This window comes from Mauremys reevesii, linkage group 3 (assembly GCF_016161935.1).
Source record: "Mauremys reevesii isolate NIE-2019 linkage group 3, ASM1616193v1, whole genome shotgun sequence".
Classification (NCBI taxonomy): domain Eukaryota; kingdom Metazoa; phylum Chordata; order Testudines; family Geoemydidae; genus Mauremys; species Mauremys reevesii.
The window spans coordinates 174,162,792-174,178,680 of NC_052625.1; the positions used below are offsets into that span (position 1 = coordinate 174,162,792).

Consider the following 15,889-nt stretch of genomic DNA (forward strand, 5'->3'; position numbering starts at 1 on the left):
ACCAAAAAAACAAAACAAAACCCCACCCTAGTCATACTGCTGGTTTTAATCAAGTTTATAATATGTTTCTGGCATGCTTGCCTCTAAATATGGCTTGTGTCAACGTGCAGCAAGGTTAAAATCCAGCTATAACCATGTCAACCAAAAGTGTCGTCCCTGTCTAGGCTGACAAATGGTTGTCTTTCTGCAACAGGTATGGCATGTTCTCCCCTTCCTTCCAAAAACACAGACAGGACCCCTTAGCTTGTGACTTCTAAATTGACTTGTCAGGTCCTTTTTTTCTCCTACCTTTCTTTCAGGTATGACATCCCAAAGTGCAATTGCACTCCATCCGGTTGATGTTGTTCTGTGTGTATGTTCTCAAAGACATCTATTTCCTTGGAACAATATGGAATTTTTGCCCAGAATGTACCAATATAAACATGGTATGATAGGCACGGATATACAAGTACTAGTGTGGTGGGAAAAAGGCTGTGATGTGGACACAAACTTAATGTATTACTACATTTGAAGCCTCTTTGACAAGAATGATTGTTCTCTGCCTCAGATTTCCCCTGTGTAAAGTGGGAGGTTAATATATCTCTGTCTCACCAATGTGTTCATAAGTAAGGCTGCATGTCTGTCACGAAAGTCACGGATTCAGCTGGCTCTGGGGCTGCACGAGCAGATCAGACAGCCTCTGGGCTGTTGCTGGGGCAGTTTGGGTGTGGGAGGGGGCTCAGGGCTGAGGCAAGGGATTGACTGTGGGGTGGCACTTACTTCGGGGGTGGGAGGTAGCAGCCATCATGTCCCTTCAGCTCCCAGGAGGACTGGCCAGGTGGCTCTGTACGCTGTCCCACCCACAGGTGCCACCCCCACAGCTCCCATTGGCTGTGGTTCAGAGGTACGGAGCCAGAACTTGTGGCACGAGTAGCATGCAGAGCTCCCCGGGCTTCTCTCCCCCTAAGAGCTGCAGGGACACGCGGAACCGAGTAGGGAGCCTGCCAGTCCCACCAACCCTCCCCGCCCAAGCACCAGCGGGGATTCCAGTCCATGTGTCGCCATCTGCCCCCCCAGCACCTGTGGCGTCCCTGGACTGCCCCCACCTCCCCGCCCCCCAGAGCAGCTTCACAGCCCAAGTTTTAGTTACAGGTATAGTATAAGTCATGGACAGGTCAAGGACCATGAACTTTTGTTTACTGCCCGTGACCTGTCCATGACTTTCACTAAAAATACCCGTGTCTAATATGTAGCCTTATTCATGTCATGGAAGTCACAGATTCCATGACTTAACGTGACTTCTGCAGCAGCCAGTGCAGCTGGCTCCGGGACTGCCCGAGCAGATCAGACAGCTCCTGGTCCAGCTGCACTGCCCGCTGCTGGGGTAGTTTGGGTGTGGAAGGAGGCTCAGGGTTGGGGCAGAGGGTTGGGGTGCAGTGTGTCGCTTACCTCAAGGTGGTGGTGGGGGGGTCTCCCTGGAAATGACCGGCATGTCCCTTCAGCTCTTTCAGGGGTTCTCACAACAAATTTTTTGGTGGTCTCAGAGTGCAGCCACCAATTCTTGCTCGTGGCCGCGCTGACAATTTTTCCTAAAATACTTAATTAACTTTAGGAAAAACTAATAAATATGCACAGATACATGTCCAAATCATTGTAATATATCTACCTAGGGTTTTTTTTGTTTTGTTTTGTTTTTTCAGACTCAATAATAAAAATAGTGTAGTCTCTAAGAATAGTCTCTATTCTTTATTGGACCTAAACAGAATAGAAACACAAATAAGGTGCTTTGAATGTTCTTGTCATTTTTCTTTTTGTTTCTTTTGGGTTTTTTGGTTGCTTTTTTTAAGACTTGCTAGCTACTAAGTGTGCTGTGAAAAGTGATATTAACAAACATGTAAATTTCACTTTTCACAACAGACCTACTCACAAATGAAGCCCTGGATGAGGAGGTAGGTACAGAGGCAACAGCGGCCAGGGTGATGGGGCAGTTGGGGGCAGAGGTGATGGGGGGTGGGGGGATAGGCTTGGGGCCAGAGCCCATCACCATGCAGCCAGGGAATGGAGCCCAAAACCCCATGACCAGGGGACAGAGCCCGAAGCCCCGTGGCTGGAGCCTGCCACCCAAGGGCTGTAGCCCGATCCCACTTCCCCCAGGAAGGTGGGAAACTCACTGGCTGCCTGTTCCTTCAGCTTGTGTCTCTCCAGAGGGGCGAAGGGCCCAACCACTTCTGGTGGCCCCTGGGGAGGGGCTGCTGCTTTGCGCAAGCAAAGCCCCTGGTGGCCACATTTGAGAAACACTGACCTAGGCAGAGGGGTCTTCCCTCCCCCTAGGAGCTGCAGGGACACACGGAGCCAGGTAGGGAGCCTGCTAGTCCCACCAACCTCCTCTTCCCCCCCCTTCCCAGCACCATCAGGGATCCTCCCCGCCCCCTTCCCCCCCCCCCCCCCCCGACCAACCCCTCAGAGTACCCCCAGACCAAGTTTTAGTTAGGAGTATAGTACAAGTCATGGACAGGTCACGGGCCATGAATTTTTGTTTATGGCCCGTGATCTGTTCATAATTATTACTAAAAATACACGTGACTAAAACATAGCCTTATTCATAAGCATTCAGCTGAGTGTCAGGAGTGCTATGAAGAGGTGCTTATTATTGATTCCTTCTAGAATATAGTGTCTCATCTCATCATATTAGGTGTTGTGCCATCTCATAGGAGACATTAGGAAGGTTTCCATTCTCTGAAATTTGAGAGGCAGACTCCTAGACATGAACAAAAGATTTTAGAAATCGTAAGATGCATGATCCTCTCTTTCTGTGGGTCCCAGCACTGTTTTTATTGAGTCAGTAGCAAAATGCCTACTGTCTTCAGTGGAAGTAGAATCAGGTGCTTATTGGTTTTCTCCTTTCCTCTATACCCAAACATGTTTATTATTTATTATCATTAATATTTATATTCCAGTAATACCTAAAGGCCTCAGCTCAAGCTATCGTAGTAGACACTGTACAGTCATAGTTAAAGTCCCTTCCTTAAAAAGCTTATAGTGTAAAAGGAAAGATATAACAGGTGACTGACACAAGCACAAAGCAGAGGGGTAACAAAAATAGACTCATAGACTTTAAGGTCAGAAGGGACCATTATGATCATCTAGTCTGACCACCTGCACAATGCAGGCCACAGAATCTCACCCATCCACTTTAATAACAAACCCCTAACCTATGTCTGAATTATTGAAGTCCTCAAATTGAGGTTTGAAGACCTCAAGCTGCAGAGAATCCTCCAGCAAGTGACCCGTGCCCCATGTTGCAGAGGAAGGCGAAAAACCTCCAGAGCCTCTGCCAATCTGCCCTGGAGGAAAATTCCTTCCCGACCCCAAATATGGCGATCAGTTAAACCCTGAGCATGTGGCAAGACCCACCAGCCAGCACCCAGGAAAGAATTCTCTGTAGTAACTCAGATCCCATCCCATCCCATCTAACATCCCATCATAGACCACTGGGCATACTTACCTGCTGATAATCAAAGATCAATTGCCAAATTAATTGCCAAAATTAGGCTATCCCATCATACCATTCCCTCCATAAACTTATCAAGCTTAGTCTTAAAGCCAGATGTGGTTGCCTGAACAATTTTTAGCCAATCAGTAGCAGTAATCACAATTTATCATCTGAATGCCACCTACCTAAATCATTATTGAATAAGTGACCAAGAAAAAGGAAAGTGTGGGCTATTAGTTTGCAGGCAAGTAACACCTCCCTCTCCCCCCCCCCCCCCACCCCGAGTAGACCTTCCTGTCTTCATTTGCCCTTTGGAAAGAATATTAATGTTTTTTAGTTTAGGTGAAACATTCTGAAGCATGTAGATGAATGAGAGCGTATATCAGGAGAGGTGGTGATGTTGAGAGAAGTTTTCTGAACAATCCAAAGGAAGTAAACCTCCAGGGTAATGAAGTCTAATACCATATAGGTTACGAGATGTTTTTGGTCAAATAGGGAAGAGGGACTCTTGCCATGGGAGAGAGTAAGTCTACATTTTTGGCCTGCTTTAGATGCACTATTTGTTTCTTGCAGTATCAAAACCAAGGAGGATCAGAATAAGTAATTTTTAGCAGAAAGATATTTTTGTAAAAAAAATAGTCTAGTCCATTTTAGTGTTGATGTTTGTAGCTGCCTCTTAGCTAAGTAAGTTATAATATTATTTGTTTAACTGAAAGGAAATATTTGCAGCATAATGCTAAATGCCTTTTTGGGGAGGCTGGAGTTGTTGAATGGGAGTGTGTGCATGCATGCTCACACACCATTACCTTCCTGAAATTATAGTGTTTGGGGACTCACAAGTTCATAATGGCAAAAGGTAAATTTAAAACATTTTTGTGCCAAGTACGGAATAGCTGGCCAACAATGAAGTGTAAAAAATAAATATTTTAATAGTCAAATGACTGCATAAAAAGTCCTTCGTGCCTTTTTAATAAATACTCTTGAGTTTCAGAATAATGATTTAAATTGATCAATACAATTAACTTCCGGAATATTTTTCCTTTTCTTTAGTCACAATGGAAAATAATCAATGTAATGATGAGGATGCCAAGAAGAGTGTTTCAAATGAGGAGGCATGTGGAAATGTAGTTCAGCAGAGGGCTCAAGAAGAACTTCTCTTTCATGAGGAAACCATTGATCTTGGTGAAGATGAATTTGAGTCTGAAGGGAATGAGACCATCTCGGAGGATTCCAATAACTTCATAGATAAACTTAATGAACATATGATGGAGAGCGTCATTATTTCTGATTCTCCAAACAATAGTGAAGATGACACCGGTGAACTTGGTTGCCTGCAAGAGATTGTGGAACAAATGGAAGTCAAGGACATTTGTATAACAGAAGGAGAAGTGAGTAAGGAAGAAGCCCTAGGTAGTGACAGTGAAACTGAACATGAAGAAACACCTAAAGACATTTCTGATATTGGAACAGATGATCAGGCATCTTTAAAGGAAGAGTTGATTCAAGAAGCAGTGAAAGATGAACCGAAAGTGGGAGATGAAGCTCTAGGTGACTCAACGCCAAGTAATATTGAGGAAAGTAAATCTGAGGAGCCAATATCATCACCCCTTGCCAGCAAATCATCTCCTGAAGCTGAGCCTATCCCTGTATGCACCATTTTTAGTCAAGCAAACAATGTTAATACTCAACCACAGTTGTTCATACATGATGGCTTTGAGCCTCAAATGGTGAAGTCTCCTAGTTTTAGTAGTGTACATGAGGTTCCAGTGAAGTCTCATCCACAGGTGGTTCAGCCAAGTCCTAGCCTAAGTACATTTTTTGGTGACCCTGTTAACACTAATAATCTAGCTGTTGAGTTTTTTGATTCATTTACTACATCCACTTTTATTTCTGTCAGTAACCCTAATGCAAGTTCTTCAATCCCAGAACAAATGTCATCTGTTAGTACAGTTGGAGACAATTCCAATGACTCTGCTGACCCTACTTACTCTGTAGGAAATGGGAGATCTGAAGCAGGTGGTCCCTCTGCATCTTTAGAAATATCACAATCTCCTAAACCATTTTCACAGATCCAAGCTGTTTTTGCTGGAAGTGATGACCCATTTGCCACAGCCTTGAATATGAGTGAATTAGATAGAAGGAATGATGCCTGGATTCCCAGTGAGGAAACTAGAAAGGTTTTAATTTCAGTAGCCACTCAGCAATATAGTACTCTGTTTATAGACAAAGAGAATCTCACCATGCCTGGATTAAAGTTTGACAACATCCAGGTAAGAATCTATAGCTACATCCTGCTTTTTGTTTGCATGTTAGGGCAATGAAATGGGATGACACATCTAGTGGTCTACTCTTTTTATTACCTTGTTTTACAGACTGCTCATCTTATGTGTACTATTGCAATCCTTATAGCATTGAAGATGACTGACAGAGCAATCGTTCATGAAAGGACAAAAAGCTGACTCACGTGTAATGATCAGAAAGCTTTGTTACTTGTTTGTAGAGACTGATGTAATCAATTTATATAGAATCTAGGCTTCCGTTTAAAAAGTCTTTTCTAGCTTTTGCGAAGATAACATTCCAAACATGAACTGGATATAGATTAAAGCAGTGTGGTGTTCTATGAAGTTTGCAGACGGGTAACTCCAGTGCTTCTGCTTGTAGAATTCAGTGCTACAGCAGAGTGACAGAAGTCTTGTCATTTTTCATAGCTAATGTTCAGAATGCTACTGGTAGCACTGACAAGAATCAGGTCATATGCATTCTGACACTGCTTAGGAAAGCTAGGAGCAGCAACAGAGGTAGGCATTGAAGCCATTTACTGGTGAGGAAGACCCAAAATGGAGGTTGGTGGAGGGATAGAGTGGTGGAGACCCATGCCTTTCTCAGCAGCCAGGCAACACTGCGTAGGAGAGAAGAAACACAAAATTCCTTTCTTCTAGATTTTAGCAAGAATAGAATTTCAAGTTTATCTAATATCTGTTGTCCAGAGGCTGATGTGAAAGGATGCAGAGACTGCTTCACAGTAGAGATTCTTGTATCCTCCCCTGTCCTGGCAGCTGAGACTGGCGAGGTGATTAAGCTTCTCAACAGAGTTTTGCCTCTGGACTTTACAGGTGATGTTCCTCATCCTCTTTCATTTCTACACCTCTGGCTAGTAGGTTTTGTCTTCCAGATGGTAGAGGTCAGGTAATATTGTTTTTTTAAGCCTTGTTTAGTAGTACTATAGTATAAAATTCATTATCATTCAGTAGTGAAATAAGAGGTTTAAAAATAGCTGTCAACAAGTATGTCTGTCACAATATAGACAATAGAAAATAGTTCCTACAGAAGTAGAGCATTAAAGAAACCCCTATGACAACCTACTTCCTGTTTCTCTGTTACGCTTTTGCTGGGCACCTCAGTCTGGGTGTGTCATATGTGCCAACTGGACACATCTTGGGGGGAAAACTCTGCCCCTCTCATCTCAGACACCTGCACCACCTGCCTCCCAGAGCCCAGTCGTGAGGCACCCCCCAGCCCAGATACTCACTGTGACACTGCACCCCATATTCTTCAGTGATATTATTATGATATGATTATGGCATAATTCTGATGTATTTTAACCCGTTGCACTCGCATCCCCAAAGCCCAGCTGCAGGGCACCCTCCCCCAGCCGAGACACCCGCATTCCCTACCCCCAGAGCCCAGGCATTGGACACCCCCCTCACCCAGCCCAGACACCTGCACTCTCTACCTCCCAGAGTCCAGCTGTGCCCCCCCAGCCCAGACACATGCACCCTCTACCCCCCAGAGCCCAAGGATCCAAAGAAAGAAACAGCCTGATGCTGGGACCAGGCTTGTACAAAGATTTCCTGCATCCCGCCTCTTCCCTGCAGGATGTGGTGGGAACTGCAGTAGCCTGGAACCCTCCAGCTCCCCCTCTCTTCCTGGCAAGTGTCCTCTATTTGTGAACTGGGCTCCACTGGGTCCAGTGGTCCCTAGTGGTGGCCAGCAGCTGTCCAGCACCAATTCTGTGGGGATAAATGAAATTCTACACAACATTAATTCTGTGCAAATTCTGCATTGCATAGTGGTGCAGAATTCCCCCGGGAGTATATATTAGAGTAGTGCCCAGATGCCCAAGTTGAGATTGAGGGCCCTTTATGCATGACACAGTACAATCACACACTGAGAGAAAGTCCCTACCTCAAAGACCTGAGAGTCAGAATGGACAAGTCAGACAAAGGATGGGAAACAGGCACAAGAGGTGAAATTGACTTATCAGTCAGGTCTGGACTGACTTCCAAGCCATTGCTCGCCCATTAGATCACACTGCCTACCCCAAACAGTATAATGCTACCTGCTCTTTCATTCAGTGTGTCTCTAATTTGCAAACTGTTGCTTTCTGGGTTTTTTTGCTACCCTTAGTTATTTTTGGTCACTCCTGATTTGATGTCTTCTTTATGCTCCCTGCCATTGTCTTCTGTTTTGTGCCAGTTTTTCTCTCACCTCATTTCTTCTTTCCCCTGCTTTCCCTACTCACTCATTTATTGACCTCTATTATACCAGCTACCACTGTTTCCTCTTTCATGCTCATTTAATGTATTTTCCCAAATCAGCTTCCTTTCTAGCATGTTTAGATTCTCCTCACCGCTATCGTGATTTAAATTGTCTACTTTTCAGACTATAGATGGAGGCAGCAACTAATATTGATTTTTTTTAAGCTAAATTTGCTGGCCAGTGATGGTGATAAGTTTTATTCTGGCAGAAAATAGCTAAGTGCACTGCAAAATAACATCTTTGTAACTGTGTTTAAAGTCAGAGCTCAATTGTATTTAAGTTGTGATTGTGCTTAAATTTACAATTTTTAAAAAATCTAATAACTCCTTTTAAATTTTAACCCCTTCAGTAAAGAGGTTAGAGGATCAGAAGGGCAAAATGATTCTGGCCCTCTCTGAGTGTAAGGGTACTGAATTGCTGAAATTTTATGCAGGGAACATGTTTGTATGGCTATTACCAGCACCTAAACATACACAAATGAGTTACAGTCTTATCTTCTTTAACCTTGTTGATAACTTTTATTTCTTTTTCTTAGTTAATAAATCTTTAGTTTCTTATAGGCTACAAGGGTTGTCTTTGATGCAAGATTAAAGTGTGATTGATCTGTTCCTTTGATACTGGGAGTAACCTGAATATTGTTGTGATTTTTAGTGCAAGGGACCATCTATCACAAAGGCAAGTTTGCCTAGGTGGCAAGACAGACTGGATTACCCAATGGGACAGTCTGTGACTCAGTGGTTAGGCTGTTAGAATGCCTGAGGAGTTTACACTTGATACTTGGTTGGTGAAATTTAAGTATAGCAGTCACAACCAGTTTGGGGTTTGTACCCTGTTTCATAACAGTCTGCCCTGAGTTTGGTACTCACGCCCTTGAACCACTGCAGAGAGCTTGACACCTGGGTATCAAAAACCGGTCATGCTACATGATTACAATGGCCCCTTCTGGCTTTATAATATATGAATATATCAAATCTCAGGTTTGTATAACAGCTACCATCACTATGGTTTTGAAGTGCCTCAGTACAAGGATCCGCAGCACATTTAAAATTTGACAGAATAAAATAAGCTGAATTTAATATCAAAATAAGTAACAAATACTTTTCTAATTGTACTACTGGACTGTGGGAGATAAAGGAGGTCAGCAGTAGTGACGGGGCAATGGAAAAAGTGCTGCATAAATGTGGGTGTCTGCTGCATAATTTAACATACCACGTAGAACATGTGGCCTTGACTAGGGTCTAGATCAGGGATAGGCAACCTATGGCACGCATGCCGAAGGTGGCATGCGAGCTGATTTTCAGTGGAACTCACTGTGCCCAGGTCCTGGCCACTGGTCCGGGGGGGGCTCTGCATTTTAATTTAATTTTAAATGAAGCTTCTTAAACATTTTAAAAACCTTATTTACTTTACATACAACAATAGTTTAGTTATATATTATAGACTTCTAGAAAGAGACCTTCTAAAAACGTTAAAATGTATTACTGGCACACAAAACCTTAAATTAGAGTGAATAAATGAAGACTTGGCGCATCACTTCTGAAAGGTTGCCGAACCCTGGTCTAGATTCTCTCCTGCACCAGAGCTCCATTCGGTTCAGAAGTTAGAATTGCTCAAGGAGCTAGTTACAGCTCCCTGATTCTGGGGCCAGCCCTAGACCTGACATATCTTGGTGCTCTAAGTTCATTCATTCATGCCCGTCACCCCAACCGGGGTATGGGCCGCCAACAACAGATCTCCATAGTCTTCTATCCTGGGCCATTCGCTCTAGCTGGTTCCAGGTATAGCCCATTTTTTTGCTATCAACCTGAAGGTCGCGTCGCCAGGTATTTCTTCCAACCAACATCACCAGACAGGCACTGCAGTGGAACCCCCAAGGCAAGTTGTACCATTAGCATTTTCTCCACAACGTTTCCTTCTTGCCCTATACCAGACATTGGAGTGAGGTCACAGGTGCCAGGACCCAACTGCAGAATACTTGTGGCAACAGGGAGATCTTCTCCAACGGAGGAATTTTCTGCTGGGGAAGATTGTGCTATGTGGGAAGCACAGGAGTCAATGGGGCTGTGAGCTGCAGAGTACCTGACCCTATGACAATAAGAAGAGTAATATAAGAAAAATGCAAATCCCAGTGTTGGTATAGATAAACTAAGAATGAAGGCATGCTGTTAAACCCACACCCATAGCTAGACTATATCCAAAAGTATGTTATAAAACTGCCTCACTGTAGCCAAATTAATTTAATAGCACACATTAAACTAGCCTCTACTCAGCTATACTGCATGTAAAATCATCGCATAAGCCAGCTTCAGTATAGCTAAATATAGATCTAGTGATGGGCAGATCTCAATGCACAAAGTTTGGATGCCTATCTCAATCTAATATTTGAACTTTTTATTTTGTGGAAAAGTCTCTAATATGTAAAGATTTGCATTCATTTTACAAAAAGAATTCATCCTTGAAAACAAGCACTTTCACTGAAAATATCTTTCCATTAGAAGCATTTTACTTGTCTTTTCTTTCAAAGTTCTGTGTAAGTAGAAGAATAGTAAAATGTTTTTTTTTGTTATAGTCTGTGTTTCCTCTTCTCCTTGTGGCAGGGAGATGCGGTAAAAGACTTAATGCTCCGTTTCCTGGGTGAGCAGGCAGCAGTGAAGAGACAAGTTTTAAATGCCAATTCCGTAGAACAGTCTTTTGTAGGCTTGAAACAGCTAATTGTAAGTAAGACTACTTTTAATGTTCATCATTTAATTTTTATTAAATCCTGTACTTCCCTGTAAATACTTTGGTACTAATGATTGTGTAATATAGTACATATTAAAAAAAAAAGTGTGCATGTATCTCTTCATGATTTGCTATAAAACTAGAACCAAAATACTGTAGCCTTTGATTAGCATTTGTGCTTTTAAAGGACATAGTATGATGATCAATATTTTTGTATGATGATCAACATGGGCCAGCTAAAATTAAGATTTTTCAAATACATAGCATAGTACACTTAATCAGGTATTATTTTAAAAGTTTACTTTACTCCTGGAGGAATTCTGCACCTAGAAATTCTGTGCACAATTTTTTTAAATTTTGCAAAATTCTGCATATTTGATGTATCAGGAAACGCATTTCCAGTAGACATAGAGAAGTATTAATGCCATTTTACTAGGCACTATTAAGACCTCATTTGGAATACTGTGTACAGTTCTGGTCACCCATGGTCAGGAAAGATGTACTTAAACTGGAACAGGTGCAGAGAAGAGCTATTAGGATGGTCAGGGAACAGAGGGCCTATCTTATGAGAGGAGACTGGAAGATCTTTGCTTGTTTAGTCTAAGAAAAAGAAGGCTGAGAGGGGATAAGATTGCACTCTATAAATACATTGGCGGGTAAATATCAGAGAGGATGAAGAGCTATTTAAAGTAAAGAACAGTGTTGGCAGAGGAGCAAATGAATATAAACTAGCCATGAACAAATACAGGCTGGAAATTAGAAGAAGGTTTCTAGCCATCAGAAGGGTGAAGTTCCGGAGCAGCCTCCCAATAGGAGTTGTGGTGTCAAACAACTTAGTTTTAAGAGAGAGCTGGACAAATGTATGAGTCTGATTGCATGACAGGGTTACATGTGATGGCAGGGCTCAGCAGCCCTGGGGCTCACTTCCAGTTTGTATCTTAACATTACTAAAAGCTCATACTTCAGGGTTTCAGCCAAATACCTGAAGGGGTCAGGAAGGGATTTTTTTTTTTCCCCAGTGTATTCTAGGTGGTGGTATTTTGATCTCCATCCTCTGAAGGAGGATGTCTGCTTGAAATGGGACACTGGGTGGGGGTACCAGGGCTCTGATTTGGCACCAAGCTTTCTCTCTCTCTCTCAGTGGTTTGGCTGGCTGGTTCTTGAGCATATGCTTATGGGTCTAACTGATTCCCATATGTCTCAGGTACAGCAGCAGCTCTTACAGAGGCTGGTGAGTTCCAATGAGGGAACTGGAAGTTGGGTGATAGGCCAGGACTACCCAAGATAGCCCTGTGGGATGACCCCAATGCCTTTTTGCCAACCTTTAAGCAGTTGGCTGTTAGTGCAAGATGGGACAAGGGTGCATGGGCACTGCAGCTAGCCCCTTACCTGACGAATGACGTTCAGGTGGCTTATATGGCCCTTAGCAAACACCAAGCTAAAGACTATGCGTGATGGGTTGCCCCCCTTTAAGGTGCCACCTGATGTACTGGGATACCGCTGAGCCCACCTGTTCTGCCAGCCTGGGTCCCCTTACACTGTCTTGCTGAGCCAGGCTGTTAACCCTTCTCTAGCGCGCACTGGCAGGGCTAGTGCAGCAGAGAGAGACAGACACTGAGATCAGGTATGGGAAGACACAGCTTAAGGGACTTGCCCCAGCATTCAGGTACCCACCTCCCTTGGAGTGCAGACCCAAAGGTATATTGTCTTGCGCTGTATAGAAAAATCTGCACAGCACAAGCTCATAAAAATTTGCCCTTTCCCTCAATATAAAGAGACATATGCACAGCTTCTTGTGCCCCTCCCCCCATGGATTGCACAAACTGGGTTATGTTAGAAACAAGAAATAAGTTTATTAACTACAGAAGACAGATTTTTAAGTGATTATAAGGGATAGCAAACAGAACAAAGCAGATTACTAAGCAAATAAAACAAAATACGCAAACAGCTTAATTCACTAAAGAAACAAGTTACAAAATGTTGAATTAGGCAGGATGCAGAGTTTCTATAACTTAGAGTTCCAGTTATCTCTTCTTACAAACTGGGCCCTGTCTCAGTCTGGACTCGCCCCTGCCTTTCCCCTTAGGTAATTTCAGCAGTCTTTCTTCTTAGGTAGGCAGTGGAGGAGCGTCTAGATTAAGCCCATCCCCAGCCTTAAAAAGGATTTACCTAAGGCAGGAAACCTTTATTTGATCCCTATTCCCCTACAGAGGAAAAGTACCACCAGTGTCCAAGGTGGTATTTTGTATCAGGTGACAGGATCACCTGACCTGACCTGGTAGTGTCACAGCTATGTCCCAGGATGCCTCTCAGGAAGGAGAGAGACTAGTATCTTCACAGTCTTATTGTTTCTTCCTAATGGCCAATCAGGGCTGTGATGGGCGATTGTCTGGTAGGTGTCTCCTAAATACACGCACAGTTTTAATTGTTACATACTCCATGTTCCTAACTTTAGATACAGAAATGATATATGCATACAAATTGGATAATCACTTTCAGTAAATCTTAACCTTTCCAATGATATACTTTATGCAAGATGTAAGATATCTTAGTTATGCCATATTCATATCATAACCAAATTTCTATGAAGAATATGGGGTGTAATGTCACACTATGGGTACACTTAAAGATGCTATTTTGAACAGGGTAGGCCTGTCAGCGAAAGAATACCACCAAAAATCCCGAGCAGCTAGATGGAATGGTGGGATATGTCCCAGGGCTTTTGCGCAGAAATTGTCAGACTGGGCCAATCACTGGTTGAGGCCAGAGAGTCAGAACTTTAAAGGCCCTCACGGACTCAATTATTCTGGAACAGTTTACACAAAGCCTCCCCAAGGCTACAAGAGTCTGGATCTGGAGACATCGGCCAGAATTGTTAGAGGCCGCTGTAAAATTTAAAATGGAGCATATAGAAGCAGACTTTCCATGAAAAGAGCTCTGTTCTCCTCAACGGCAAGGGAGGGAGGAAAGAAGCTTAAGGAACCTTATTTATTGAAGCCCTGGAATTGGTCACGAGAGGCAAATAAGGGTGCCCCAATTGCCTGCTTAGTGATTTGTTACCAGTGCAGGGGCAAAGGTCATATAAAAAAAGACTGCACCTACATGGACCAGTGGGTTTGCAGAATTCTGTGGGTGGATAGGTGTAAAAGGAGGACCTGACATAAAGAAAATTCCCATCGAACTAGGCAGGATAACTACAAAGAGACATTATGGATTCAGTGAAAGCATGTTCCTTTGTATAGAGCACCTTGGTTAGACCACAGTGGCAACAGGAGAGCGTGACGATAACAATGTATTGTGTACATGGGGAAAAGAACACTTATCCCATGCCAGTTGTTCCATTGAAAGTAGAAGGAAAGTTTAAATGGCAGAGAGTGGATGTAGTAAATCCATTGCCTTACTTGATAACACTAGGAACTTATTGGAGTCCATTTATTGTAGTAAAAAAGGGGTAGATGAGGGGAGTGAGAGACCCCAACAGAGAGGTCCGTGTAAAGAGAGCACAAATGTAGACCCTCCAAGTAGCCTTCCAGGTGCAGTGTTTAATAACTCTAGACATACCATAACAAGCCCAGAAAGAACAGATGTGCTGGAGGATTTGGGAAAGAAAAACTTGAAGAGGGAATAGATCAGGGAGTACTAGATCAGGGACACCTAAAGGAGCAGGAGGGCAGAGGCTCAACTAACCCCAGGAGGACCAAGCCATGTGCAAGGCACAGGATGATGAACATACAGAAGAGAGGGAGAAGAGTACTAGTAAAGAGGACTTGACAGGCAAACTTGCCCAATAGTCCCAAGCCAGGGGCATGATAAGTCAGGAGAAGAGAGGGATTCTGATATTGAGGCTCTGGAGGAACAATTTACTCGGATAGATACAAGCCAGGATCAAAGTAAGCTGGAGGAAAGATCCATGGGGTGCAACTGGTGTGATGACCTATGGGCTGAGGTGGAACTGTGGGGGAAACCTCTACCCTCCAAATTTACTATTTTGACAGGTAGAAGGCAGGAGACCAGAGACTCTTCCCAGTGGTCTATGGAAGACTAGTCTGAAAGGGCTGGGGAAGCCCCAGTAGAACCCCAATGCCATAAAGAGGGTAGGGCTTGGACAGGAAAAAAAAGACTTCCTTGGGAGGGAGGAAAAGGTCTCAACTGGAATAAGTGGGGAAGGTATGTGACAGCACTTTCTGTGACACATTGGTTGGTGCAGCAGGCTTAATGGAAGTTAGTTAACCTGTTTCTGTTGGGGATCACTGATACGGGGGTGGCAGTTGCTGGGCTGAGGAGGCAATTGGCTCAGTAATTGGGAGGATATATATTTGGAAGGAACAGATTAGGCAGCATACTCAGGGTAGGAGAAGGTCTGCCCTGTGACACAGGCCCATCCCAGATAGGAGTATAATTAGCAATAACATCATTATGCATTTCTGTTTTGACAATATATATTTGAGTGGCTTTGTGCTGCTTCATGTCTTAACTTTGTGCTTTGGGATGAGAGTGTTTTGTGTAGGGTAAACTTTGGGATTAACGTATAGCCCTATAGTGGTTCCTGAGGATAGGCAGGCACGTTGTGTAGTCTTTTGAATATAGTCTATGGACAATATCCTAGTCTGTGCACATGGATGTTGATGGACTTGAAGGAATTACATGGGCTGCTGTGGATTCCAGCCAGTAGGAGCAGAAGCAACCAAAGCGGTGACCTCTGGACATTCAGTGAACTTTCTACAGTTTTGACTGGCCTTTCTCTGCCCTGTGTTCACTGGCTTTTTGCTTCAACCCTCACCCTCTTTCAGTCTCTTCACATCAGTTTCACTCTATGACTGTACCTCTTACCCCTTGCCCTCTTCACTCCCCCTTTCCTTCCTATTTAGCTTATCCCCTCCCAAGTAACCCTCACCCCAACAATAATAAAAAAAAATCATGGAAGTAGTATGATGTTTGCTGAGAACACATTGTTCACTCCACGCTGCTTGTGTGTTGTACCACTTCCCCCCACCTGTGTCTGTCTTGTCTGTTTAGATTGTAAGCTCTCTGGGGCAGAAAGCGTCTACTCCTCTGCACACAGAAGGGGTCCCCATTCTTGGTTGACCTTTCAGCACTATGATAATAAATATTAATAACAGAAACTTTGGACTCCAGCAGTCATTTGGCATGGTCATC

At 43.5% G+C, this 15,889-nt stretch overlaps 1 protein-coding gene across 2 annotated transcripts in view; it reads left to right on the forward strand.

Moving 5' to 3' along the window:
- TRAPPC12 (trafficking protein particle complex subunit 12) overlaps nt 1-15,889 on the forward strand; it is a 94,283-nt gene that overhangs the window by 4,508 nt on the left and 73,886 nt on the right. For both annotated transcript variants that reach the window (XR_005596154.1, XM_039530229.1), the window contains exons 2-3: nt 4,523-5,742; nt 10,609-10,725. Coding sequence is in view for 1 of the 2 variants with exons in the window: in XM_039530229.1 (XP_039386163.1) it covers nt 4,528-5,742; nt 10,609-10,725 (1,332 nt within the window). In the remaining variant the exon portion in view is untranslated. The remainder of the gene's footprint in view (nt 1-4,522; nt 5,743-10,608; nt 10,726-15,889) is intronic.